The 27658-nt window shown below is 36.5% G+C and overlaps 2 protein-coding genes across 7 annotated transcripts in view; one reads left to right on the top strand and one right to left on the bottom strand.

Annotated features, from left to right (window-relative positions):
- LOC120775196 (glutamine-dependent NAD(+) synthetase) overlaps positions 1-27658 on the top strand; it is a 182319-nt gene that overhangs the window by 17174 nt on the left and 137487 nt on the right. Inside the window, exon 2 of the mRNA XM_040105258.1 lies at positions 4457-4471. The gene's annotated coding sequence lies outside the window, so the exon portion shown is untranslated. The remainder of the gene's footprint in view (positions 1-4456; positions 4472-27658) is intronic.
- Positions 1-27658, bottom strand: part of LOC120775195 (cytosolic carboxypeptidase Nna1) — a 166686-nt gene that overhangs the window by 16615 nt on the left and 122413 nt on the right. For 3 of the 6 annotated variants that reach the window (XM_040105256.1, XM_040105250.1, XM_040105252.1), the window contains exons 3-11: positions 25637-25789; positions 17746-18926; positions 14452-14598; positions 14074-14197; positions 13692-13829; positions 7499-7779; positions 7217-7376; positions 6736-6894; positions 431-598 (exon numbers count right to left, since the gene is read on the bottom strand). In XM_040105256.1, the coding sequence (XP_039961190.1) occupies positions 431-598; positions 6736-6894; positions 7217-7376; positions 7499-7779; positions 13692-13829; positions 14074-14197; positions 14452-14598; positions 17746-18926; positions 25637-25789 (2511 nt within the window). The remainder of the gene's footprint in view (positions 1-430; positions 599-6735; positions 6895-7216; positions 7377-7498; positions 7780-13691; positions 13830-14073; positions 14198-14451; positions 14599-17745; positions 18927-25636; positions 25790-27658) is intronic. The other 3 variants (XM_040105251.1, XM_040105253.1, XM_040105255.1) reach the window with 3 other exon arrangements.

The following is a 27658-nucleotide window of genomic DNA, read 5'->3' as shown; positions in this document are numbered from 1 at the left end:
AAATTTTTTTAAAATTTAAAAATTAGTTAGAATTTAAAAATGAATTAAAACAAAAAATAATTAAAATTTAAAAAATAATTAAAACATTGAAACAAACATTAATTAAAACTTAAAAATTAATTAAAACAAAAATACAAATAATCCACAACTCAAACGCACCAAATTTTATAGTACACCAACAATACATACACTACGTCTCTGGCAGCATCCGTCAACTCTTCTACTTATAGAAATACCTAAGCTTCCCAACTGGAAGCAACAACATGCATCTACATATTCTGCTATTATTTATGTTTTTTATTGTTTTTGAGAAGCCTATATAATTCGGCTTTTGCTCTGGTTTCATTAAACTAAATACGTTTCTCTCTCGCTCTTAGGAAACACTCTTCCCCGTACGCTTAACCTCGAGTTTCTCAGCGATTATACATCCCTGTTCGGCCATTTTCTTCAATTTCAATGCTTTCTTCTCGCGTTTCTCACGTTTTCTGATTTTTTTAATTTGTTTCATATGTCTTGTCATTCTCTTTACTTTGTTGGGTGTATCATCGCCATAATCCAGTAGTGTTTCGCAAAACGCTTTCCCCATGTGCTCGTAATCCTGTAAAGAAACATAATTTTTTACTTAATCAAAATTGTTAAGCTAAGCTTGGATTTTGCAATAAATATCATATAATATGGATGATATACATTTTAAAATCCGTTACGTATCATTTTTGGCTCTTAAAATTTTCGGAACTATAATTTCGGGATCCCGAAACGAAATCAACATTGATAGGCAGTATCTTCTAAACTTCTAAAACAGTTATTGTATCGTTTTTTGGGACTATAATTTCGGGATCCCGAAACTTAAATAGTGAAGAATATTTTTATACTCTCGGGTATTCATATTGATTAAATTTTAATTGGATCGAAGGTTTCTTATGATTTTAACTTAATTAAATGAATTTAAAATCGTCCTACTAAAATTCTAAAGTGGCCCAAAGCTATGCCTTTAAAATATATGTATGTATGTACATATGTACATATTATGTATGTAAATATGTACATATGTATTTCCATGGTTGTATTAGTGTATATAAAAAATTCAAGTGCGTCTATATGTACATACATATTTATGTCTACATTAGACTACGATTTTTTCCAATAAACGGGTTCCCGAAAATGTTGTGCGTAGATCCCGGAATTTCGTGTTTGAAAAAATTTTCTAGTGTTTAATTTATAAGCTTCAAATATTTCTTTCGTTTCCCCAATAACCTTAATTCCGTTAAGTCCCGAAAAATTTCGGGATCTCGAAATTTTGGCACGCTGATCACGAATTTAATTTATAAGCTTCAAATATTTCTTTCATTTCTGCAATAAACTTAATCCCGTTAATTGCCGAAAAATTTCGGGATCCCGAAAATGCGGGGCTCAGGTCCCGAAATTTCGAATTTGAGAAATAAATATTTATATTTAATTTATAGGCTTCAAATATTACTTTTACTGGCCGAAATATCGAACTTGAAAAAATTTTCTGGTATTTAATTTATTAGCTTCAAATGTCTTTTAGTTATTCTTCCAATACAACAGATAATAACCCTTACTAAAATATGAAAACCCCTAAATTTCAGCTTAAATAAAAAAAAACGAAAGCATAAACTAAAAAATAAAGTAAAGTCAAAAGTCCCTTGTACAAACCAGTGTAGAGTAATCCTTACACAAAAGTATAATTACATTGTATGCACATAATTCCAACTACAAATACAACAACCGAAAAAAGTTGCTAAGCCGTTCAAAACACTCGTTTGCAATTTCAAATACTTTAAAGGACTTACAATATCTTACTTTAATTACTTTCAGTTTTACTTTGAGAACTTTGTGCAACTTTTCCATTAGACGCACACATTGCGTTTGCCATCTTTGGCTTCGGACTGCTCGGGAATATTCATTCCCTCCTATTTACTGGTATATGTATGTATATACATACATATACATATATGTATGTACATATATAATACCAAAATAAGCAGTCAAGTTCAGAGCGAAACTTAAGCCATTAGTACTTTCACGCACAAATGCACATTCTGCTCTTCGTTCTAAGGCTCTTTGCTCTTGACTTGCTTTTCTAAGTATCAAATTCGTATTTAAGTATGTACATATGTATATGTGTATGTATGCTTACACGCTTATAAATGCCTGTTTGTATGCGTGCGATTCTGACTTTTGCTTATTTCTCTTTGTGCTTTTTCTGTCATTTCTTGTACGCATGTACACACATACATATATACTTTTCGAGCGGTTTCCGTCTGTCTGTATGTTTGTTTGATCGTACATTTTAACTGTGATATAAGCTGATTATGTCCTCAGATGACCGCTACCAACGGGTGCTTAAATACATATTTATATTAACGTTTGCTTGAGTATAAATATGAACAAATAGTAAGTACGAGTTTATATGTATGTACATACATACATATGTATGTACTCGTAGAATACGAGGGCCGACTGATAAGTTTGAATATTAAAGTAGTTTTCTAAACCAAATAGATAATTCTTTCAAAGATATGCAACGAATATATTTACCAAATGTAAAATATCGTATTTCGGTTTTAGTTTCAAAAAATTTCGGGATCCCGAAATTTCGGGATTCGAAAAATGATTAAGTATTTAGTGAAATAATGTAATGTGCATAATCGTATTTTGTTTTTTTTTTATTCCAAAAAATTTCGGATTCCCGTGACCCGATTTCGAAATTTCGGAATTCAAAGAATTATAAAATTATTTAGTATTTGGTGAAAAATTGGTGGTGATGGATGGATGGTGTAATTATATATATTTTTTTTTATTCCAAAAAATTACGGCATCCCGGAACCCGAACTCGAAATTTCGGGATTCAAAAAATTGTTATGTACATACTACATTGGTACATATGTATGTATGTATGTATGTTCTTCCTCACTAAAGACGGTCATAATCATAAAGGTTTACAATAAACTTTCCAAAACAAAAACTCATCGGTGGTTCTAATGATTGACGGTAGACTCGTTCAGTGGGAAATCTATAAAAATTAAAAAGTTAAAGCTTCTCGGATTAGCGCCATCAAGCTCTAGGCAATTAAAGCCATTAATGGTATTTCTCTTTGTCTAGTGTGATGGTCCTCAGCCACGTTTCAAATTTCAAATATTAAAATACACTTCAACTACTTCAATTTTATTTTGATAAAATAGATTCTTTAATTGACTTGCTCAACTTAAAGACCCCAGCAATTTAATGCATAATTTATCTTACTTAATCACCTTTTTCTACAACCGCAAGCCCATAGTGATTTGCGTCGTTGAATAAGAAATGCCACAAAATGCTGCAAGTTTGGTCACAGCGTGATATACATTCAATTACAAATACATGCATACATACATACATATACACATATGTACGTTTGTTTGTGTAGTTCCGTTATTTGTATACCAGTATGGCAACCCAAAGTGGCAGCCTCCTGAAGCATCACAAACCCACACACTCATTTATGTGTTAAACGTATGCGCGTGTGTGTGTTTCGTTTTGTGCGCATTATATACCGTTATGATTATCAGTATTTTTATTATCAATTTCCGCATGACTTGCGCGACATTGTGAAGCATGTTGCTGTCATCAGCAAAACCAATAACCACAACAACAAATTTCAAACAACAAAGGAAATGACATAAGGGTCTACAAGCATACATACAAGCGTACATACATACATATATACACACTTATGTACACTCATATCAGGTTGACTGCATTGTTGCTGATGGAATTCTATGTCACCCTCTGCAGCATCAGCAAGCTCTATTTCTATATAAATTTCTTAAGCTCCTGTGAAACTTTCCTACAACCGTTATATAGATATATAACAGTATGTATGCATGTATTTGTAAGCTTTCTTACAAATTCATTGCATTATACATGTAACAGCTCCCCTATTTACACACTTTGTGTTGCCTGAGATTTCCCTTCAGCAAAATATTGTTGATTTAATTTAATCTTTTTCTCAAGCATCAATCTTTTGTTTGCTTTAATTTGTGTTATTCTTCTACTATTGTTGTTTTTGTTATGCCACAGGCAACAATTTTCTTTTCTTTATCATTCTGATATACTCGTTTTATTAGCATGCCGCTATTACTTGTCTATCTATCAATATTGCTGTTGTTATTGTTGTATCGGGTCCTCAAATCGCTATCAATAATAGAGCAAGCAGCGCTGTCGTTCCTGCCGTCGCTATACAAGTAACACACAATGTTCATCATACGCCATGGCGCGCCACTTGACTATGAGGGCGAATTGACTACTAGTTGTTTATATATAATATGTTTATATGTGTGTGGGTGTGTATGTGTTTTGTGGATGCTGTTATACTTGTTGTTGTTGCATTTTACAAGTTGTTAAAATATGCTGGTATTTTCATTAATATTTTCTCTATTTTCTTACTATTTTTCAGCGAGGTCAACACAAGGTGAGTGCGAATAAACTCAAAGTTACTAGCAGACATGACTGTGTATATAATTTGGCACATGTTTACACACATACTTATTGATTGATACGGTATACGGATTGTGTTACATGTCTGAGTTTATCTATTACTCTTGCTGAATTCGTTTGAATCAGATTTGCATATTTATTTTGTGTACCAACCGCCGGTGGATGAGCTTAGATTTCATGATAAAAACCAGTATTTTTTTATTTTCTTTTAGTAAGGAATATAATAAATATTTTATAATTGAAGGATGTGTAATACTATCACATCCATGCTAGGCTTCCAGCGATAAATTTAACCACAATCTATTTCGTTGCCTACATTTTGGCGCGCTGAGCAAAGAGACAAGAAAAAGTATTTACTTTGGCGGCACCCAAGCTATAATACCGTTCACAGTTTAATTTCTTACAGCATAAAACGATCTTATTCTTATTTTTGCTCGAACAGTTTATATGGCAGCTATATGGTATAGTGGTCCGATCTGAAAAATATGAACGCAGGTTGTAGCGCTACCTTGGACAATAATCCATGCCAAATTTCTCGGAGATGCCTTGCCAAATAAAAAAATTTTTCCATACAAGAACTTGATTTAGAACGGTCAGTTTGTATGACAGCTATATGTTATAGTAGTCTAATTTCAACAATATGTTCGGAGATTGTAGAGCTACCTTGGACAATAATACATGTCGAATTTCTTGAAAATATCTTACCAAATTAAAAAGTTTTCCATACAAGAACTTGATTCGAATCGGTCAGCTTGTATGGCATGCTTTATACGAAGATTGTAGTGTTATATAAGAATTTTATAGGAAGTTGTAACATTTAATGCTATACTATATATATTTATTCCATGCTCCGAGCCAAACGTTTAAACATGAGCTATTTTGCTGCCTACATTTTGGCGCGCTGAGCAAAAAAAGTCAACTTCAATGAAAAGCTTATAAACTTATAATGAATTAATTTAAAAAAATACAATTAGAACAAGTAAAGAAGAGCTAAGTTCGGGTGTCACCGAACATTTTATACTCTCGCATGATAAAGTGATAATCGAGATTTCATTATACGTCATTTACATATTTTTCAAATACCGTATTTTTGTAAAGTTTTATTCCGCTATCATCATTGGTTCCTAGTGTATATACTCGTATTATACAGAGAAGGCATCAGATGGAATTCAAAATAGCGTTATATTGGAAGAAGGCGTGGTTGTGAACCGATTTCACCCATATTTCGTATATGTCATCAGGGTGTTAAGAAAATATTATATACCGAATTTCATTGAAATCGGTCGAGTAGTTCCTGAGATATGGTTTTTGGTCCATAAGTGGGCGAGGCCACGCCCATTTTCAATTTTTAAAAAGCCTGGGTGCAGCTTCCTTCTGCCATTTCTTCCGTAAATTTTAGTGTTTCTGGCATTTTTTTGTTAGTCGGTTAACGCACTTTTAGTGATTTTCAACATAACCTTTGTATGGGAGGTGGGCGTGGTTATTATCCGATTTCTTCCATTTTTGAACTGTATATGGAAATGCCTGAACGAAGCGACTCTATAGAGTTTGGTTGACATAGCTATAGTAGTTTCCGAGATATGTATAAAAAACTTAGTAGGGGGCGGGGCCACGCCCACCATTCCAAAAAAATTACGTCCAAATATGCCACTCCCTAATTCGATCCTTTGTGCCAAATTTCACTTCAATATCTTTATTAATGGCTTAGTTATGACACTTTATAGGTTTTCGGTTTTCGCCATTTTGTGAGCGTGGCAGTGAGACGAGTTTGCCCATCTTCGAACTTAACCTTCCTATGGAGCCAAGGAATACGTGTACCAAGTTTCATCATGATATCTCAATTTTTACTCAAGTTACAGCTTGCACGGACGGACGGAGAGACGGACGGACAGACAGACATCCGGACAGACAGACATCCGGATTTCGACTCTACTCGTCGCCCTGATCACTTTGGTATATATAACCCTATATCTGATTGCTTTAGTTTTAGGACTTACAAACAACCGTTATGTGAACAAAACTATAATACTCTCCTTAGCAACTTTGTTGCGAGAGTATAAAAAGAATCTTAAAGAGATTCACTCAGCCTTAAGTTGCTAAATCGTTTAGCTATACTTTTTGGCTTAAAAAACTTGTAATTTTCGAATCCGCTTTTGTACACATTTAAAATACTTTTTAGCCTTCTTTTTTATTATTATTTTTGTAAATTTCCTTTTACACATTTTTGTAACTACTTACCGCCGTATGAAAGTGTGTACCCTTGCGTGAGCCCAGCGATGAGCCGCCAAACGATGCCTCAATTGTGTAACTGTTTGTGATGCCCAGCATCCAAACCACAATGCGGCCGGTGCCCTCTTTACTGCGTTGCACCTTAAATTTACAGCTTTCAAAGGAGAACTGCAAAAAGGTAGACACGAAAAGCAGATTAAAAACATGATGATGTAATGAGTAAAAAGCGAAGAAGACGAAAGTAGCAGAGTAGATAAAAGTAGCACAAACAAACATAAAAAAAGCACGCAAAATGTGGCAACAAAAAATATAATGTGGCGGAGTCTTAAACTGGGTTATGCTTTGTTAAAAGCTAAAATAAAATGAGCTCAACGAAAAAGTAAGCTAACGGCATTTCTATCAGAACCACCAAGCTTGTGTGTGTGTGCTTTTGGTGTGGGCAAAATTTATTAAGCTACAATTTTCGTTTACCCCGTCCCCATCTACCCACCTTATCGGCCACATTCTTGTGCAACATTAACGGAAATACTTGTTCCGTTAGCTTCTTTTCGGGACTCCGCTTATTCTCACAGCCATAAACGAAAATATTGTGCTTGCGCGAGTGGGCGTGCATATCACAGTACAAGACAACTTTGTATTCATCAATCAGTCTGTGGTCCGACGCGGGTGGCAAGCGTGAAATATGCAAGAAAGAGAAGAGCAGATAAAATCTTTAGTTTCGCAAAATATAAGCACTTTTGCCGTTATCTATGCATGGGACGAAGTAATTTACCTTTTAACCATGGCTTTTGTATACCAAATGGAGGGATATGTTTCCCGTATAACGGTGCGATATTGGCGATTCAGATCCTTGCCCGTCAACGAGTTGCGCGTATTGCCCACAATCACCCCATCCGGATTGAGCATTGGTATCAACTTGAAAATGAAGCGATGACGCAGTCTTTTGGCTGCCAAAGTGTCGCCGGTGATGAAATCCATGAGACCCTTCATCATCCACGAGGCGGGCGTTTCGCTGGGATGTACACGCGCTGAGACTACGATTGCTTTCTTTTTCTGCAAATATAAAGCGAATATAATTTTTTAATATTTATTTTTATAAATTTTGAATAAATTTTTATATGATTGAAAATTTTGAATTATTTTCTAATGGTTTTGAAAAATTTGTATACAAAGCTCTCAATTAAATTATTATTGACATAGACACCGCTTATGCGGTTGTAACCGAGTTTACAACAGCGTACAAGTCGTCCTTCATTTTTACTGCTTGACGCCAATTGGAGATTCCAAGCGAAGCCAGGACCTTCTCCACCCGCTCTTTCCAACGGAGTGGAGTCCTTCAACTTCCAGTGGCCAATGCGAAGAGAACGATAAATATACCGCAGAATCTTTCTCTCGAAAACTCGTAACGTCGACTCATCAGATGTTATCATCGTCAATGCCTCTAAACCGGCTGCTGATCTCACAGGTGCGCTCCAAACGCTCATAGAAGGCACCCGTGGTCCCATTGCCCTTCTTTTCCGTCGTGGCGTGGGCACATATCAGCGATATGTTGAAGAACTTCGCTTTGATATGGATTGTGGCTAGACGTTCATCCACCGGGGTGAATGCCGGGACTCTGCGACGGAGTCCTTTTCTCCCAAGACACCGAATTTGCACTCCTTTATATGGCCACTGCAGTAAATGCCACAAGAACCTACTCGTCTCGGTCTTTGTCCCGTCCATCGCCTTTCTTGAATAGATGTGATATCCGCATTTATTTTTACGAGGACATCAACCAGGTGGGCAGGAGCGTCTCTCTCCCGAGGATGTTTTTTTCTTTTCATTGGAGGCGTTTTTAACATGGCGGGTCTGAAACCTCATTTTAGCTTGCATTCAAACGGATGTTCTTTTCCTACCCAGAGGATACTTAGTCCAGGGCCAGGTGTCGTGAGCTGCTTGAGTCATGTATGAAAGAATCGTTTCTGACCATTCCCAAGTGAATGGCACTCAGAGAACTTTCCTCACTTGTATGAACTTCTACACATGACTCCATCCTCCCTTCTTCAATTACAATTACTTAATACCACAAATTTCCTTTTTTTTGGTAACAACTTCTGTCAATGATATTTTTAACTCGGCGGCACCTTTTTCCGAGGGACTACCGCAAAGACGAGATAAGGGCCGAGTTTTGAATAATTTCCATTGAAAATTTCTCAAAATTCCTATGAAATTTTATCTTTAGAATAACAAAAGGTTTACATAAAAACATATAATAACGAAATTCTCAACCAAACTTAGATTTGTCAAACTTTGGAGTGAAACGAATCGAACAGACAACTGGTATAAATCAAATAGATTGGCAAAACTCTCTTACACTTTCTAGTGCTGAGTTAGTAGAAGAATTAGGTGTTGCTTTCATTTTTACAAGAGTGTAGTAGAGGTAAAAAATTGTGAGCAAAAAAGTGGTGAATAGAACAGACAACTGGTATAAATCAAATAGATTGGCAAAACTCTCTTACACTCGCTAGTGCTGAATTGGTAAAAGAATTTGTTGTTGCTTCCATTAGTAAATGTTTTTACAAGAGAGTGGAGCTAAAAAATTACACGCAAAAAGTGGTAAATCGAACAGACAGCTGGTATAAATTAAATGATTGTCATAATCATAGATAAGTAGAGTTAGAACAGTACGGTATGCTACCTAATTAAAGAGGTACCAACACGGTCTCTAGCAGTGAATTCAATTTTAACACTTTTTGTTGGTTAGTTGGCTCGAAAGGTGTCAAAGAAATGGTGTATGGAACAAACAGCTGTTATAAATCAAAGCTAGAGCTGTAGTTATTTAGCGATAGAGGGACTAATGATTATAACATTTTAGAGAACCAGATACACTCTTGTACTGACTACAACTGTAAATGGCAAATCGAAGATAGCAACTGCCGCTATGCCAACCGATCAATAACTATTTGCATTTTCTAATTTCAAAGAGCTAAAGTCTCATGTTTTGTTTGGCTACCAAAATCATTTTAGTTCACAAACAAGCTTTTCGTCAACCTTCTCCTCCAAGAGTTCCAAATATTTACTGTTCTTGTAGCAATTTTCCTCATAAATTCCATAGTAAATAATTCAAATAAACTAAATCACCGTAAGTGCTGAGTTTGGCGATTTCCTGCTGCTCAAATAACATAACTCAAATGAATTAATAAAATTGCATGTAAATTTGATACAGTGTATCCTTGTGGGAATGCTTAGATAATAACTCATAATCAAAAGTACATAAGGATCAGCAATAGTATATCAAAAGCATGCTTAATAAACCACTTCAATGCGATTACTTCAAGCTAATGTAATTTGCTTTCACATACTGTATGTACATATGTATGGACAAATATATGTACACATACATACATACAGACGAAAATTACTGAGAATTCAGCTACCTGCTGATTGTTGAAACAATTTTGCATGCCTCTGCATGTGGCACAGTCGAATGCCGTATGCCGAAAGCTCTTGAAGCGGGCAAATAGCAACTTGCTTGCAACAAGGGACCGGAAGTCATTACGTTGCTAATCGAGGATTATGTATGAGCTCATTGCAGCAGAATCAGCTTTAGTCAGCGTTTATGTGCTGCTAGAGACTTCAACCGCACACTTAGGTATACATATGTATATATAAAGAATTAAGTAAGCTATATCTACTAATATTGAGCTTAGAAGCAGCGATGTGTAAGCTTTTGATAAAATAGTATATTTTTGAAGTGATCATATGCATATGTAAATATGTACTTTATGCATATATACATACATATCCACATATATTGCGCTATTTGTACAACGTTTGTATTTACAGTTACATAAAAAATTCATGCGCAACATTTTCCGTCGTCAAATACTTTAAAAGCTATAAATTTTTGCATTTAATTTTCAGCACATTTAATTTCATGCTTTTGCATAAATAATAGCGGTAATTTCTACTGCGCTTCGTTATTCTAGTGCTTCTTCTTGCTTTCCTTTGCAGAAAGTAATAAAATAGAATTTATAGCACACAATGGACGAAGATTATTGATGGTCGGAGAGAGAAAGACTGCAAAATGACTTAATGGAGCAATAAGAAAGAGACTTGCTGTGAGACGAAATAAATAATGTACGAGTATATTATTAATAAATTACTTCGGTATCCTTGAGTTTGTTTTTCTTTATTTTGATTAGCTGTTCGAAGGAGTTAACTCTTTTTTATTTAATCAACTTAAATTGTGGCAAAAAGTACACGAAAATTGTAATAAAATTCAAAACCATATATTTTGCTATATTGATACTTACTATATCAAATATGAGGGCGATCTAACAACCAGTTGGTTTACAGAAGCTGCTTAAGTCGGTACACCTTCGTAGAGCGTTGCGATTTTTATAATGAATTAAAATTTCGAACAAAGAATTTGTCACAAATTTTGTATTTATAACCGAATTTCGTGTGAGGAATCATTGCGAATGTTGAAAAAGGCTTACGGTTTTATCAAAACCACAGGCCTACGAGCGGTACAAAGCCTTCAAAGACGTTCGAGACGACCTTCGACCTCTTCAACTAATGAAAATATTACAAAAGTAAAAGATATGTTTGAAAGTCGTCAGACAAGCGTTAGGGAGATGCCAAGAGACCTCGAAATCTCTCGCGAGTCTGTTCTTCAAAAGAATACCGTAAACGGGTCTCTTTGGACATGCTTGATCGTGCGAATTCCGATCCCACATTCATGGAGATCAGTCAGCCGATGAGTTATGAGTTTATGCAAACAAGACAACAATCATCAGAATGGAATCCGTTTTCAGTCGATCGAAGAGATAAAACAAAATTCGCTGAAGGAGCAAAAGGCAAGGGGTGTTTATGAAAAGTGTTTCGCGGATTGGAAAAATCGCTTTTAAAAGTGTATTGCCAATGCTAAATACCCTTCACAGGTGCATTTCTGTTAGTAACTATGTGTTCAGTTTGTATGGCAGCCATATGCTATAGTCAACCGATCTGATCAATTTCTTCGGAGATTACATTGTTGCTTTAGGAAATATTATATACCAAATTTCGTGAATATATCTTGTCAAATGTGAAAGTTTTCCATACAAGCATTTGATTCCGATCGTTCAGTTTATACGGCAGCTATATGTTATAGTGGTCCGATATCGGCCGTTCCGACAAATGAGCAGCTTCTTGCAAAGAAAATGCCGTTTGCAAAATTTCAAAACGATATCTTAAAAACTGAGGGACTAGTTCGTATATATACAGACAGACAGACGGACGGACAGACAGACGGACATGGCTAAATCGACTCAGCTCGACATACTGATCATTTATATATACTTTACAGGGTCTCCGACGATTCCTTCTGGGTGTTACAAACTTCGTGACAAACTTAACATACCCTGTTCAGGGTATAAAAATATCGAATTATAATAATTAAAGTCTGACAGAAATAACCCAAAAATCGATAAAATGTCAACTCTTCGATGAAGTTCGACAGACAAAATGAAATATTGATTTGAGCGACTTGAGATTTAAGGTTAAAAAATTCACTGATTTCTATCGATTGCATATTATCGATCAACAACACAAAATTATCGATTATTTTCATCGACATATACAAATTGAAAGTATTCACGATCAAATGTGAATAATGGTCAAAAATTAAATTCATAAAATGGTATAAAAAATCTATGTAAATCCCAACCTTTGTTGTTAGAAAATCTATAAATTATAAATAACTTTAAAAGTAAAAAAAAACAGAATTTTTCGCTGCCAAGTGTTAATCGGTTTAATCTAAAAGTAAACTAGACGTTATCGAGCACTTTCAATTTGGTTCAATAACATTTGAACTTAAAGTTGACTGAAAGAATGTTTCCATGAAATTTTTATCGAAAAATATCGAAAGTTATTTATAGTATGTAGATCAAGAATATCGATTACTGTTGATCAGGCTTAGGAGTATACAAATATCTCGAAGTCGATATAGTCCGGTTAATATATGTTTGTGTACTATATCAGATATACGGATTCGGTTAGCATCGTGTTTTCGGTTATTATTTTTCACGATGATTTAAAAACTTAACAAGGTTGTTACCAAAGTATAGTTTATGTACCAAATTGTAAGAATAGAGTATTCATTCTTAAGATTGTTTAAAAATGTAAGATGTTCGACAATAACCGTGTAAGCGATGACTACCACAATAAAGAAGAAGAAGGAACGCTTTTTGTGTTTGGGTGTCTAATAATAATACCGTAATATATGTATATTTTATATATTTTTCCTAAGCTCTATTCGATAAATTACTGATATTCGAATATATATTTGTTTAATTACCAATCCTTGTTATTGATAGTCAAAGAATTACTTTTCGATAAGCAAAAATAAAATATTTGTACTAAACCTATTTAGCTTTTTTCCTATAATATGTATTTTATTATATTATATTAAAGTTTATGCTGTAATTTATTGCTGTGTAAACTGTTGTAAATAAATAAATAAAATAAATAATATTATTTTATTATATGGCAACACTTGTTAAAAAATTTATTTAAACGTATGTTTTTTAAAGGCTCTTTAGTTGGTTGCTCATATTGTAATAATTATTTTAATTTTTTTTTCAATTGAAATATTTAAAAAGGTGACAACCCTTCTAAAATAAAAAAAAATCACGCTGTAAGCTCATATTATTGTGTTTTTTATTTTATATATATTTTCTATAATTTTAATAATAAATTTTCAAAAAGTGGCAACTCTTTTTACGAAAATATTTCATATTTACTAAGCTCTTTTCTTGTAATGAAAATATGAATAAAAGTATGGTAACCACACTCAAAAAATTGTAAAAGGTGGCAACCACTTTTTTGAAAATATTTCTCATAAATATATTGAAAACTCTTTTGTTGTAAGGTAAATAAAAAAAAAAGTAAAGTAAAGTGGATTACTATATCTACATACATACATATATGGCAACCACACTCACCCGCATCGCTTCCTCATCCGCCACCGGCGCTGTCACCGTTAAATAATACACATTATTACCCGCAAGCGAGCGACACAGAAGTCTTAATTTACAAAATTTCGATTTGACAGGATCCTTTTGTATAGTCATCAGATAATCCTGCAAAAAAACAAAATTAAGCATGACATGTGAAAATTGAGTATTAAAATGATGATTGTCTGGCTTTATTAATTAACTCACACACACACACACACACACCCACAGTCGCAAATACGAATTGGCCGCACTCGAAGGCAACCCAAAGGTCCTTAAGAGGCCAATGAGGGTCTCGAGTGTCCACACACTTTCATATTTACACAGGCGTTCATGTGTGTTTGTGAGTACGTGTGTTTGTTGCACTCACCTGCAAGTCACTGTAGGTGTACGGGTAGCTGTGTGCGAAGTACACCGTATCGTTGTCGTGTTTAAATTCAATATTAAACGTTAACGTGTAGGAGCTGTTCTCGTCCTCCTCCTCTGATGGTGTGCTGCAAAGCGAGATAAAAGATGGGGAGAGTGTGAGGGAGAGAGAGAGAGAGTAAGGATGTGGGAAATTTAAATCAACACATTCACGGGAGATTACAAGGCATTGCCATGAAAAATGGACTATAATTGGAATTTTCATTTGAAATGCTACCAACACACACACATCTACATATGTAAGTGTATGCATGCATACATATACATAAATATGGCAGTGCCTGCTTGGCAGCGGCTTCGTCTGCCATCATAATAAACTCACTCATCATCATTGCGATAGTAGGCGATATTTGTGCCACAACGCCTCCAGCCCTCGTTTATCTGCTTGGCGCTGATGGTCGAATACATGAGCGGGCGCATGCCATCGTTGTACAGGCTATCCGATTTCACCAGGTTGACGATGGAGAACCTTTTGCGTCATGGCGATGATGGTCCGTTATGCATGTTGTGTCGTGTTAACCGTTTGCATGTTGCACAGTTGCACACAGTGGCATGAGTGGCGAGGGCGCCAGAGACACGTTGCAGCATCGTCAGCAGGCGTCGTTGGCGTGTGTGCAACATGAACGAAGCAATTTGAAAGCGGAAATGAAATGAAAAACATTTTTTTTTTGCAAATTAGTTGGCGTTGACCGGTGGAAAATTGGAGCATTGCTATGGGTTGTATGTGTGTGGCCTTGATGGGTGTGATATGGGTGCATGGACGGTTGTGTGGTTGTGGAATATGTATGATCTCTACGAGTTCCAATCAAAGGATGAGTGGAAAATGGTTGAAAATTGATTCCTAATGGTTTTCAATGCTGTTGAATTTCAAGTCATGTTGGTAATCTATGAAAACTGACACTTGTAAATATATAGTTTGTATGTTAACTTCGTGTGGGAGATTTATGATACCTAAAATTGAATGCCATTTCGATCTTCTTTGAGGCTTTAAGTTGAAAATCTAAAGTAGATGAATGTGGCAAATCAGTAGATTCTTTAAATTTTCTATTTGGAAATGAACAGTATTTATTTCGGAAAGCTAGAAGACTCCTTTGTGGTGAGGATGAAGTCATGTGTAGAAGCTCACGCAAGGGAGGAAAGTTCTCTGAGCGCCAGAAACGATTTTTCTAAATATGGCCCAAGCAGTCCACAACTTCCGTCCTTAGACCAAGTATCTTCTGAATAGCCAAAGAACATTCGTTTGAGGGCGAGCTAAAGTGAGAGGGCGAAACATCCCTCCACAGGGTTGTGTGCTGGGTGTGGGACCCGCTACGTAAAAAACGCCCCCAATAAAAAGGAAACAACAGCCTCGGATAAAAGAAAGCCCTGTCTCGACGCACAAAGATCAAATTCTATAAGTCACTCATTATTCCCGACCTGCTATATGGTGCAGATGCACAGAGTACAGCTGCTGGCGTATGCCGATGATATTGATATCATCGGCCTCAACACCCGCGCCGTTAGTTCTGCTTTCTCCAGACTGGACAAGGAAGCAAAGCAAATGGCAGTGAACGAGGGCAAGACGAAATATCTTCTGTTATCAAACAAACAGTCGTCGCACTCTCGACTTTGCTTCACGTCACTGTTGACAGTCATAACTTTGAAGTCGTAGATAATTTCGTCTATCTTGGAACCAGTGTAAACATCACCAACAATGTCAGCCTGGAAATCCAACGCAGAATAACTCTTGCCAACAGGTGCTACTTCAGACTGAGTAGGCAATTGAAAAGTAAAGTCCTCTCTCGACGAACAAAAGCCAAACTCTATAAGACAGCAACCGATGAGTCGACGTTACGAGTGTTCGAGAGAAAAGTTTTGCGAAAGATTTATGGTCCTTTGCGCATTGGCCACGGCGAATATCGCATTCGATGGAATGATGAGCTGTACGAGATATACGACGACATTGGCATAGTTCAGCGAATTAAAAGACAGCGGCTACACTGGCTAGGTCATGTCCGGATGGACGAAAACACTCCAGCTCTGAAAGTATTCGACGCAGTACCCGCCGGGGGATGCAGAAGAAGAGGAACACCTCCACTTTGTTGAAAGGACCAGGAGGAGAAGGACCTGGCTTCGCTTGGAATATCCAATTGGTGTTTTTGTTAATTCAGCTATAATCGCGTAAGCGGTGTCTACGGCAATTAAGGAGAAGAAGAGTACATTGAGTTCGTAGCTTTGGCTTCAGAAATCTTACGTTCGATTCCCAGCGACAGAAATTTGGAAATTATGAAGCGTTCTTTTGTTGAAGTTGTTTTAACGGTTATCTAGTCTCCGTTAAGGTAAGGTGGTAGGTTCAGATAAGTTATCGACGTCACCCAACGGTAGGCCCAGGAAACGTTGGGTTTCGACGGAGTTGGACCATAAGGAGAGGGGTGTCAGATGTGTAGGGTTAGCTGGACATGCAAAGCGGTGGTTAGAGTCATGCGGAGATAATTCCCATTAAAACCAGTTCTACGTAACCGAAACTATCACGGATTTTATCCATCCAATGGTTGTTTTTTTGGAGACCTAACCGCGTTCGGATCGATTCTCTTTCTTTCTCTATGTAATTAATGCCAAAACTCCTCATACGTTTTTCATAAAAATGAAGCAGTCACCTGCAACCTGCCCTAAACTTGTAGGAACCTCAGGTTGGTGTTGTTATGAAATACTTTCTGAAGACTCTCTTAGTTATGCAGAAATATGTGAATTCATCGGGTACTTTAGAGTTTTACAACTGATCAACGCTTGTGAGCTGGAACGTGATCTCAATCTCAGAGAACCTCCATACTGCCAGTACTAGAATGAACTTTTTACATAAGAGCATGTTTGTAAGAAAATGACTTCTCAAAGCTCATCTACTTTCAATCGTTAAGAGGAAAACCAAAATATTTGTCTAAATATGAAAAGCACATCAAACTAGTATTAGAGAGACTCTTCATCCCTCCGATCCAACTCCCCATGAATCAAGTACCAAATTCAACGACTATAGCACCCTTTGATATCAGTTGATCTAATTTAAGAGTTACTTGTTGAACTTTGTTGTAAAATAATTAGTTCTTAAGATTCAATCTTGAATCGAAGATCTGTAATATTTCACCGATATTTGAGATGAATTAAATAAGCTACTTTAAACGAATTTGGATGGCCCCAAAACTTTAATAAATATTACATAATTAACTTAGTTCTGGTTCGATGGTTCTTAGTTTAGGATCTCTCTTCAGCAAGGTCTGAACCATGTTAGATTACAATGAACTCAAGATCTTGGAAAGTAATTATTTCGAGGGAGTAGTGATATTCCATCAAGAAACATTGTGACATTTGAAAAGTTTTTAAGACTTTTTCGCTAAAGTTTTAAATTTTATTTTGGACAAACCTTCCCTTTCCGACCTATTGTTAAACCATACAACCATAATATGGTTTCTAGTTTTCTGGGAAAAGCTGTTAAAAATAATCGTCAGTTTCTCGTTATCTCATTAATTGTTCTCCTTTTTTTTGACACCTACGCCCCTTTTTGTAGACCAGGTCACATATATAAATATGCCTTGTTGTATGCATGCTTGATTTTTTTCTCAAGCTGCGGCATAACCTCACTTACCTGTAAATGACATTTTTTCTCGTACGACGCACACGAAAGTAGAACCATTGCTTCGAGCGGCTCGTATACAAATCCGAACGCAAGTGCAGCTCATAGTAGGTTTGTGTAATCATCACCGCTTTCGCCAGATTGCCCGACTCGAAACGCGACTCGAACTCCAATCCGTCATATTCCTCCGCGCTGCAGGGATGACAGTTCATCAGTATTTTGGAGCCACCAACCGCTGAGCGACTAAACTGAATGTCATATAATGAATCAGAATAGACAAGTTCATTATCTCTATTTGGAACATAACTGTTATATTGATTTTCTGTATGAATAGTATTTTTGCTTCTGAAATCATAATTCACATTTAAGTCTACACTCTGCAACTGCGAACCGTTTGTACTGGACGTATTCGAGTTCGGTTTGAAAACCTGATTGTGTGCCAATATATCCGCCAACTGCTTGTTTAGAGATTTTGAATTTTGCTCTTTCGATTTTATCGCCGCTTGTTGCGAATTCATGTTCGTCGCGGTTACCGTCTCACGCAAAGTCTTGCTACCGTCATCATCATCATCGTCCTGGGCTTCGTTAAAATTCGCCTCAATATCAATGTCACTGCTTAAGCTACTACTACTACTACTACCGCTACTACTATCACTAGTCTTAGTTATTTGGGAACCTAAATCGCCTGGCGGCTTGCTAAGTGCGTTAGGTTTGCTTTCAGTTAATTTTACCGGTGCGATCGGACGCGTCGGTATGCTTGGTAGTGGCACATCTTCGGGAAATTTAGCTTTACCCTTAATGGCTGTTAAGTCTTTGCCAAATTGACTTTTAATATATGTGGGCGTGGCTGGCTGATACTCTGGCGATTTGCTAGCCCAAATATCATCGATGTCATCATCCTCTGCCTTTTCCTCGATGACATTGGTTAATGTCTTAGCTATGTCCTTCACTTCATTCTCCTCATCGTTGTCATCGTCCGCATCATCATTATCATTCTCATCGTCGTCTTCATCATATTCGTCATAGGAATTGCTGGAAGATCGTCGTTCCATGCTCGCCAACAGCTTCGTGAATGAGTTTTTCAATTTCAGCTTACGACGATCGGGTGTGCTGCGATCGGGCGAAGAGCCACGTGACTCCGAAGACGATATATCCGAATCGCTTGACGAATTTTGTGCTTTCGACTTTTTCTTCTGTGAGTTTTGTGGTATTCAGTGCAGTACAGTGGTTTTTGGTGCATAAAAAGCAAAATAAAAAAATAAATTATAAGATAATGAAAATATATCAAAGTATAAAAATAATAATAAATAAATAAATGTTTAAAATAATTGTGAAGAGTTTTAATATCCGGCAAGAAGATGTACATATATAAAAAATAAAATCTCAGCATTCTAACATCCACAACATTTAAGATCTGCCTCTAAGACCAAGAAGAAATCACGGAAATCTGGTATCGAATAACTGACGAAGTAGTTGTTCACATTGACCAAGTAGTTTTGATAATCCGTTGCCTACCAAAGCCAAAACTCTCCTTTCTCCAGAAATTCAACAGTTTCATATTCTGTCTCAGAGTTTAATGCGGTGTTCGGAAAACCATATTAGTTTGACGAAAATAGTTGCCGAAAAGGTTTAAAAAATATTTCTCGAATCCCCATTACTATTGATTGCCAACTATGAATTAGTTGTTTCGTGACTCTGAAGACCTTACATCATCGTTCTCGACTCGGATGAAATTAAGTTAATTGAATTGAATCATAAATCCACTTTCCAACAGGAGGGGATATTTTCGTGCTATCTTTATAAAATTTTCCAAGCCGAACTTTCAACTCGAGACTCGATTTTCTTCGTATTCACAACGACTTTTCAGTAGTAGTAAAAGGACGGCCGAAACCATCGAATAAAATTCTACACAATCACTGACACAGACCCGTTTGCCTTTTACCGAAAATAGTCTATATGAAAAAGTATCAGTTGATATGGATTCCAAAATAGACTTTTTATCATACATCGAGAAACCAGTTTTTGTTTTTCGCATAGCCGGCTACTATTGACGATATGCTCGATTAACGATCAGCTGCTATATTTGCTTGTGTTCTTAATTATGTATTTTTTCTAATGATTAAAATTCATCAGCTGATTGCTATTTTATCAATGCACACAACCAAATTTACAGCCTAGACAACAACCAGCAGAGTTAAACCCAGTCAATTTTTCAGTGTGACAGCAAGCCGCCGAGTTGTATTCCAGTCTCAATTCGATTTGAATTCCATTAAGAATTTAGTTTCTTTGGTAAAATAAAACTATTATTTTGTAAATTGGTTAAATCGATTCAAATTAGCGCTTTAATCGAGCAAAAACCGGTCATTGGTCAATTAACTCTTGTGCGAGAGGCTATTATCGAAGACCGAGGTTTATAAAGAAATGTTTCGAACTATGAGCTAACCTATATATTTTATAGAACACACATGTATGCTTAGTCCCCAAATCGGTACACAAAGATACATTTCTATAGCTATAACAGATTTTTCAGCCTCACCTTGTCTAGGTCTCAGCTGATCATGCTTCACCTTACCGTGTCTCAATAAATTAAATATTGCGATTTGCTTTGTTTTTAGTTTTGCTGTCTTTTGCAACATTTGGCGTACTTGAACTAGCGATGACATAGACTGCCTCTTCACCTCTTCCGTCACAAAATAGCAAAAAATTTCCCAAAACACTTTTGCTTTCTTTAAACGTGTAGGAAGTGAATACCGAGCAAGTCACCTTTGCATTGTAGACAAGCAGACAGTCGAAGGCATGAGCGCGAGTAATTGCCAAGAAGAAGAAGAATAAGAACAACTAAGGAAGGGCTAAGTTCGGGTGCAACCGAACATTTTATACTCTTGTAACTAGCAAAAATCAATGCCAAGAAAATACCTTAAGCTGTAAAATGTCAACCAGAGGATCGGAAGCCAAGCAAAATATACAGTTGGATTTCCCTAACTCGAATCACCATAAACCACAAAGCCTTAGAGAGATTTCGAGTTATGAAGGAAATTTATATGAAACTTGACTTCTATTGCCAATTCAAGAGTTCGAGTTATGGAGAACTTCGAATTATAGAAGTTCGAGTTATGAGCGCTGCCAAAGTTTTTTTTTTTAATAAAATGAAATTCTTTGTTCCTGTGAAACTACATTTGATATCTTTATATATGGAGGAACTCAATTTTTTTTGCATGGCCACCACGGGCACGCTTGCAGAAGATCAGACGCTGCACCCAATTTTCGGCGGTTTCATAAATCGGGCAATACTGCTGCAATTTCACGTTCGATATTCGTACGAAGTTCATCAATTGTTGACATGGACCACAGACTTGACATAACCCCACAAGAAATAGTCTAACGGTATGAAATCGCACGTCCGAAGCGGCCAATTGACTGGGCCATTTATGATTTCCATTCACAGTAACGTGCCGGTCTTGATCATCACGGAAGATCTACGACGCCGGCTTATAAACCGTAAAAACCGAAATTTTTTCGGGATGCAATGGTGACTCTTAGAGTGCGTGTGGATTGCTGCTGACCATTTAGCCAGAAATGAGCCTCACCGCTGAAGATGATTTTTCGATGAAAATCCGGATCATTTTCAATTTGTTACTCAGCTCAATTCACGAACATACGCCGATTCTGGTGATCAAGCGGGTTCAGTTTTTACGTCAATTTGATCTGATGTAGACCAAGACCTTTTCACAAAATTCGATACAACTACCTCACAGAGTTGCCCAAAGCTTGAGAAAGAAGTGTGAGAGACTGATTTTGGTCTTCCTCAGTTGATGTGTTAGTGACAGTATTATTCTCGACACTACGGACACTTCTTTGTCTCACTGGCACGAGAAAATTTTGTACTGTGCATGTGGATTAAAATTTTTTCACTAGACGCTCAATTGTTGGTCTGACAGGGCGATTATGACTGACGACCATAAATTGGACGTAGCGCTCTCAAAATTGAGATCACTGACTGAATTTCGATAGTATATTTTAACAATTTCGACTCGTTAGATGGTATACCTTTCCATGATGAAATGGCAAACCTTACTGAAGAGAAATGACAAAAGGGCAAGAAAAAATATGACGTCGTTTACTGTCCATATCGGTCGACTTTTGTAGAGTCCTTATTGAAAAACCCGTTATATAACCCTATATCTATGGCGCTTAGTTTTCGGTGGTTCGTAAAACCGTTAAGTAAATAAAACTATTATACTCTGTAGCAACATGTTGCAAGTGTATAAAAATTGAAAAAAAAAAATATTGGCAAGCGGAAGCAAAGAAGTTCATTAACGCCAGCGGCCCGAGGAATATTTACAAATGATTACAAATGCAAAAACAACCATTTAAATTGTGTAATCTTTGGCGGCGATGAGCAGCACAGCAAAGAGCCGCACGGACAGACAAAACAGGCGACAGCAGCAGTGACGTCATTGGTTGAGTTAGGTCACAGTGGTCAGTAAGCCAAACAGACGATGACGTGCGATGCTGTCAGTCAACTACAGCCCAAGCGAATATATATATATACACATATATGTACATATATAAACATGTATATATGTATATACTTGAATACTTGAATAAACAAACACCACACAGCGCGACCTGCCACTTCGCCTCGGAATGTCATTGACAATGGCAATGACAGACTCGTGCAGCAACAGTCGATGCCACCACTTGTCCCCGCCATCCCAGCGCGATGACGCTGTCAACATCGGCGCAAAAGCCACTCTACTTGTTCGCACAATTCATGCGCGCTTAATTTCATTTAAATTTAATTCATTTTAATTTCATTACACTCGGTAAGCGTGTGAAATTGTGTTGTTGTTGTTCTTGTATTCATTCACAATTGATTCCCTTCGACAATGGATGTGCTAACTGTTCATTTGATTCGCCGCCACTCGGCATTGCTATTGTTTTTGCTGGCCGCCCGTGCGCTGGCAAACTTTTCATCAACAACAGCAACAACAATGGCAACAACGGCAGCACACAATTCGATTTTATTTTTGCGAGTAATTAAATTTTCGACAAATGCCCGCCACGCCCCGCTACAAATTTCATTTAGCATATTGCGGCCAGTCAAGCGTGAACACACTGAAATTCACCTACACACCCATACATACATACAAATACTTTTTGGTGAGTTATAATCGCGTGTTGCTGTTGTTTTTGCCTCTCCGTTTGCCTAGTCAACTGCAAAACGCCAGAAAGTTTTGAACAATTTGCGGTTGCTTAACATCCGCACGCAGACAGACAGACACACGCATACAACTGCAGGTGCCAGCACTTGCACGCGCTCAAATTGAATTGCCACACACACACACTCTTACATTACATTTTGCATGGGCGCCCAATTATTTAATAGATTTTTCGCGCCATATTTGCCGCGCGCCGTTACAGTTTATTGAACCGTTGGCTAATTAGCGGCAGCTGTTGCCACTGGCACAATCAGCATTTGGCGCCACACGCGTCATTATTATTCATCTATGTATTTGTAATGAGCAGTTAAGACATATAATTTGGGACAGCTTGACCCACTTGAGGAATGATTTGTGAAATAAGAATTTAAAGTCGATTGTTGTCCAGCCGATTCGAACGTTTTTTTTTTAGTTTGACTCTTAAGACTTAACCCTTTCTGTCTTCTTAGTTAGAGTTACAAGTGAATTAGAAGTCTTGTCGTCTATAGTTGGTCTAATAATAAAGCCTGTTATCATAGAACCAGAATTTGCTCGGGAGTCTGCTTCGTCCTGAGACAAGGTCGGCAATACGAGAAAGTCCATGCATATATTTACTTAAAGGCGTAGACAGTTTAGGTTCATGCTAATCGAAAGGTAGCTGTTATATAAATTGATTGGAAAATACATAAACTCTGCTTGTTTTATACGCCTATGTGCTTCGCAAGTTCCACAGTTATCCATTTAGTAATCGAGTGCCATGAAAAAGGGTGATCAAGTTCAACAAGAGCCTCCATGGTGAGGGAAAAGTTTACTCAAAAGTCTAAACAATAGCTTGTAACTTTTTATCGCCATGGTTTACTCCTACAGAATCAAGTATTTCGAGATTTTCCTTAACAAGCCAAGTTGTTTTCTTCGAATTTCCGTTTATACCTACGTGAAACATCCCCAAATGGATTGAGGTTGATCGACTTCGCCGGGGCTCGAAATATGGTTATCTGTACTACTAGATTCCAGTGGATGAAAATTCATTAACCTATCTGACTGTCTCCGGATCGAAAAGCGAAAAGTCACCAACCAGATCAATTATATTGTGATAGACGGAAGACACTTCTCTAGTACCTTAGACGTGCGTACGCTCCGAGGTCTTAGCATTGTCTCAGACCACTATCTTGTTGCAGCGAAGATACGCATAAGCCTCTGTGTCGAAGGTCTAAGTGGAAAGAAAGCGGATAGCCTACCTCGCAATGTTGCGGTATAGATATCGATTGTTATAGAGGGAAGCGAGAAGTATTTGCAGACAAAACAAGAGAGATGCCGAAATGAGTGAGCAATAAGAGCTTGATAAGCTGGTCGAAGAGGTATTGTTCGAAAAATCTACGACAAGTTGCGGCGACTAACAGAAGATTTGAAGACCGGCACATACTCTTGTAGAACCCACAGAGGTGATCTGGTGACTGATGCCCAGACAATACTAAAATTATGGAAGGAACACTTCTCCAGCCTGGTGAATGACAAAGATGGGGAACCCGACTCCCCAATCGATGACGATGGAGCAGATGTAGCAATTACCTGTCTAAAGAACAACAAAGTGGCGGGGGCCAATGAACTGATAAGAAGCATATATCAGCGTCTTTGTAGAATATGGTCGAACGAAAGCATGCCCGACGATGGAAATTTAAGTGTGCTCTGCCCAATCCACGCAATGGGAGGGCCCACAATCTGCGTCAACTACCGTGGAATAAGCCTCTTCAACATCGCATATAAGGTTCTATCGAGCGTATTGTGTGAAAGATTAAAGGCCACCGTCAACAAACTGATTGGATCTTATCAGTGTAGCTTCAGGACAGGAAAATCAATAACTGACCAGATCGGTCCTGCGCATTTTAGAGAGAAATGTTCTGCGGAAGATTTATGGTCCTTTGCGCATTGGCAACGGCGAATACCGCAGACGATGGAACAATGACCTTTACGAGATATACGACAACATTAACATAGTTCAGCGAATTAAGAGATGCGCGACTACACCCATAAAGAATAGGCGACAGTGATATCTAATAGAATTAAATGAAAAATACTTTAAAGCTTAATTTCAGTGACTGATCCTGCATTCGAATGAATTTTTCCAAAGTTTTTCGGAAAAGCTTTCGAAAAGCCAGAATTCAATATAGTTTTACAGAGAGAAGCATGTTTGAGCGCAATATGAAGTACAAATATCCTGATTTTCTAGCGAAAACTGCCTTGAATTTAATATAAATACAAGGGAGGGCATAATAAGCACCAAAGCTTCGAATACTAGGCAATTTAAGAATCCAAAGACCTCGAAATTTAAAAGTCGCAAACCTAAAATAACTCAGACAAAAGTTTTGATTTAGAAAAGTAAAAAATATGTAAAAATTTCGAAGTCAAATGCTGGGGTTTAAGCTTTTTTGAAACTCAAAATGAAATTGCTCGAAATACATTCAAAAATGTATACAAATACAACATAATGTAACTCAAACAACTTATTAGAAATAAATTATATATGAAACTGCAAACAGAGCCATAAACATATACTTAGTGACAAACTACAAGCAGTTCCTTTAATATTGTATTTTATTTAATTGACAGCAACAAAGTAAATATACCCCTATATACATTTGTATGATAGTAAATAAAATTATACGAAAAACACTGTGTTTATATAAACTCGTTTATAAACTTACGTAATTGACAGCGCTAACGGGATTGTAATTGAAAACGATCACACCATTCTCTTCTCCCACCGGACGCGGCTTTAATTCGTGTCCCGATGGCTGATTGTAAGGTTCCGGCTGCGCTGGTACATAGGGTATATGGACAATACGCTCCTCAATGACCTAGAAAGTAAGAGAGAGAGCAAGCAAGTGGGGAGAAAATTAAATATATTTTATGATGCAAATGTTCCAAATATTAAACTGAGTTATTTTAATTGTTCTTGTTGCAATAAATTTTAATTGTCTTTGATTAATCGCACAAGTTAATGATAAAAGATTTATGCGAACGCTTATTTGTATTCATAAACACACGAATTTCATGTGCCAAAATATGCCTCGGGGTTTTGAAAACGCTTTCGCACATTCAACATGACAGTCGTTTTGTTTGGTAACCGCACTTTCACTAATGCCGAAATTAATTAAATTTGCTAGCCATTAGCTCAAAATAGAAAATTCAACAATAAAATATTACACTAGTTAACACATTTTTAAAAAGTAAATTTTAATTTGTATTGGAGAGTGAAGTAATAGGTTATAGGGTACGGGATAGAAGGAGAAATCAATGAAACTCTATATCTTTAATTCTACTTAGTATATTATGGCAATCCGAATATTTCCACTATCCCTACGCACGGAATATTCCAATATCCGGATAACTTATAGAAAAGCCCGGATATTCGGATAGCCGAAAAGATAAAATATGTCGGTGTGCATTAATCATCTTATCCAAACTTTATCCGTTTTTGCAAAAGTTATCTCGGATAATCTATGCATAATATTATGTGGAGAGTTTCTGACAAAATTTTAAACGCTTATCCAAATGGTCTGAATTTTATCCGTTTCAACATATAATATTATATAGATAGTTTCTGCGATAGTTTTTATCGGTTACCTATATTAACCGAAAATAAAATATAAGTCCAAATTATCCACATATAAAATATAACATCCGGATATCCATCAAGTATAGCGTAATAGTATTAGTAAGTTATCCATATTATCCAAGCTTTATTCATTTCTGCAAAAGTTTTAATAGTATATTTTTGTTATCCAAACTTTATCGGTTTCATCGGATAATCTATGTACATATATTATGTGTATAGTTTTTGACAAAATTTCAATAGTTTACCCATTTTGTCTGAAGTTTATTTGTTTCAACGGTTATCCATATTAGCCGAAAACAAAATATAAATATTATCCGAACTTTATTCGTTTCTGCAAGTTTTAATTGCATTTCCATGTTATCCGAATTTGATCCACTTCAACTTTTATATTATCCAAACTTAATTCATTTCAGCAAACGTCTTTATCGGTTATCCATATCATCCGAATTTTATCCCCATCAACGATATTGTTTCTTACAAAATTTTAATTGTTTACCCATTTTGTTTGAAGTGTAATCGCTTCAACGGATAATTATATGCGTCAGTTTCGTTGATAATTTCTATCGGTTATCCATATTAACCGAAAATAAAATTTAAATCCATATTATCCTAGTTCTCTTTGTTTGGGCAAGTTTTAATCGTATTTCTATGTTATCCGAATTTTATCCGTTTCAACAGATAATATTATGCTGTCAGTTTTTATCAGTTATCCATATTATCCGAATTTTATCCGAATCAACGGATAATCTCTGAATAATATTTTTCGAACAGTTATGTGTAAAAATTTTAATCGACTCCGTATTATCTGATCTATTATATCGGTTTCAGTGGATAATTTGAATATAAATAAAGCATTTTCAAAAAAAATTTTGTTACACTGTGTAATTTTGAATATGCGGTGAAATTTATGTGTTTTGGCCAAAAATAATTTGCTAAATTTCAAATTTTCATTTTCAATGATTTTACTCATGTGGACATATGTAGATCTGCATATACAATATATTACTAACCAGAGCCATATGACCCCATATTGTCCGTTTGAGTTTTGAACTAATATTTCGCCGTCATATTTATACATTTCGCCATTCTATTTAATATGATTTAAAAT

This window comes from Bactrocera tryoni, chromosome 4 (genome assembly GCF_016617805.1).
Source record: "Bactrocera tryoni isolate S06 chromosome 4, CSIRO_BtryS06_freeze2, whole genome shotgun sequence".
Classification (NCBI taxonomy): Eukaryota; Metazoa; Arthropoda; class Insecta; order Diptera; family Tephritidae; genus Bactrocera; species Bactrocera tryoni.
The sequence above is the reverse complement of the archived record's forward strand: the minus strand, read 5'-3'. Positions and strand labels throughout refer to the sequence as shown.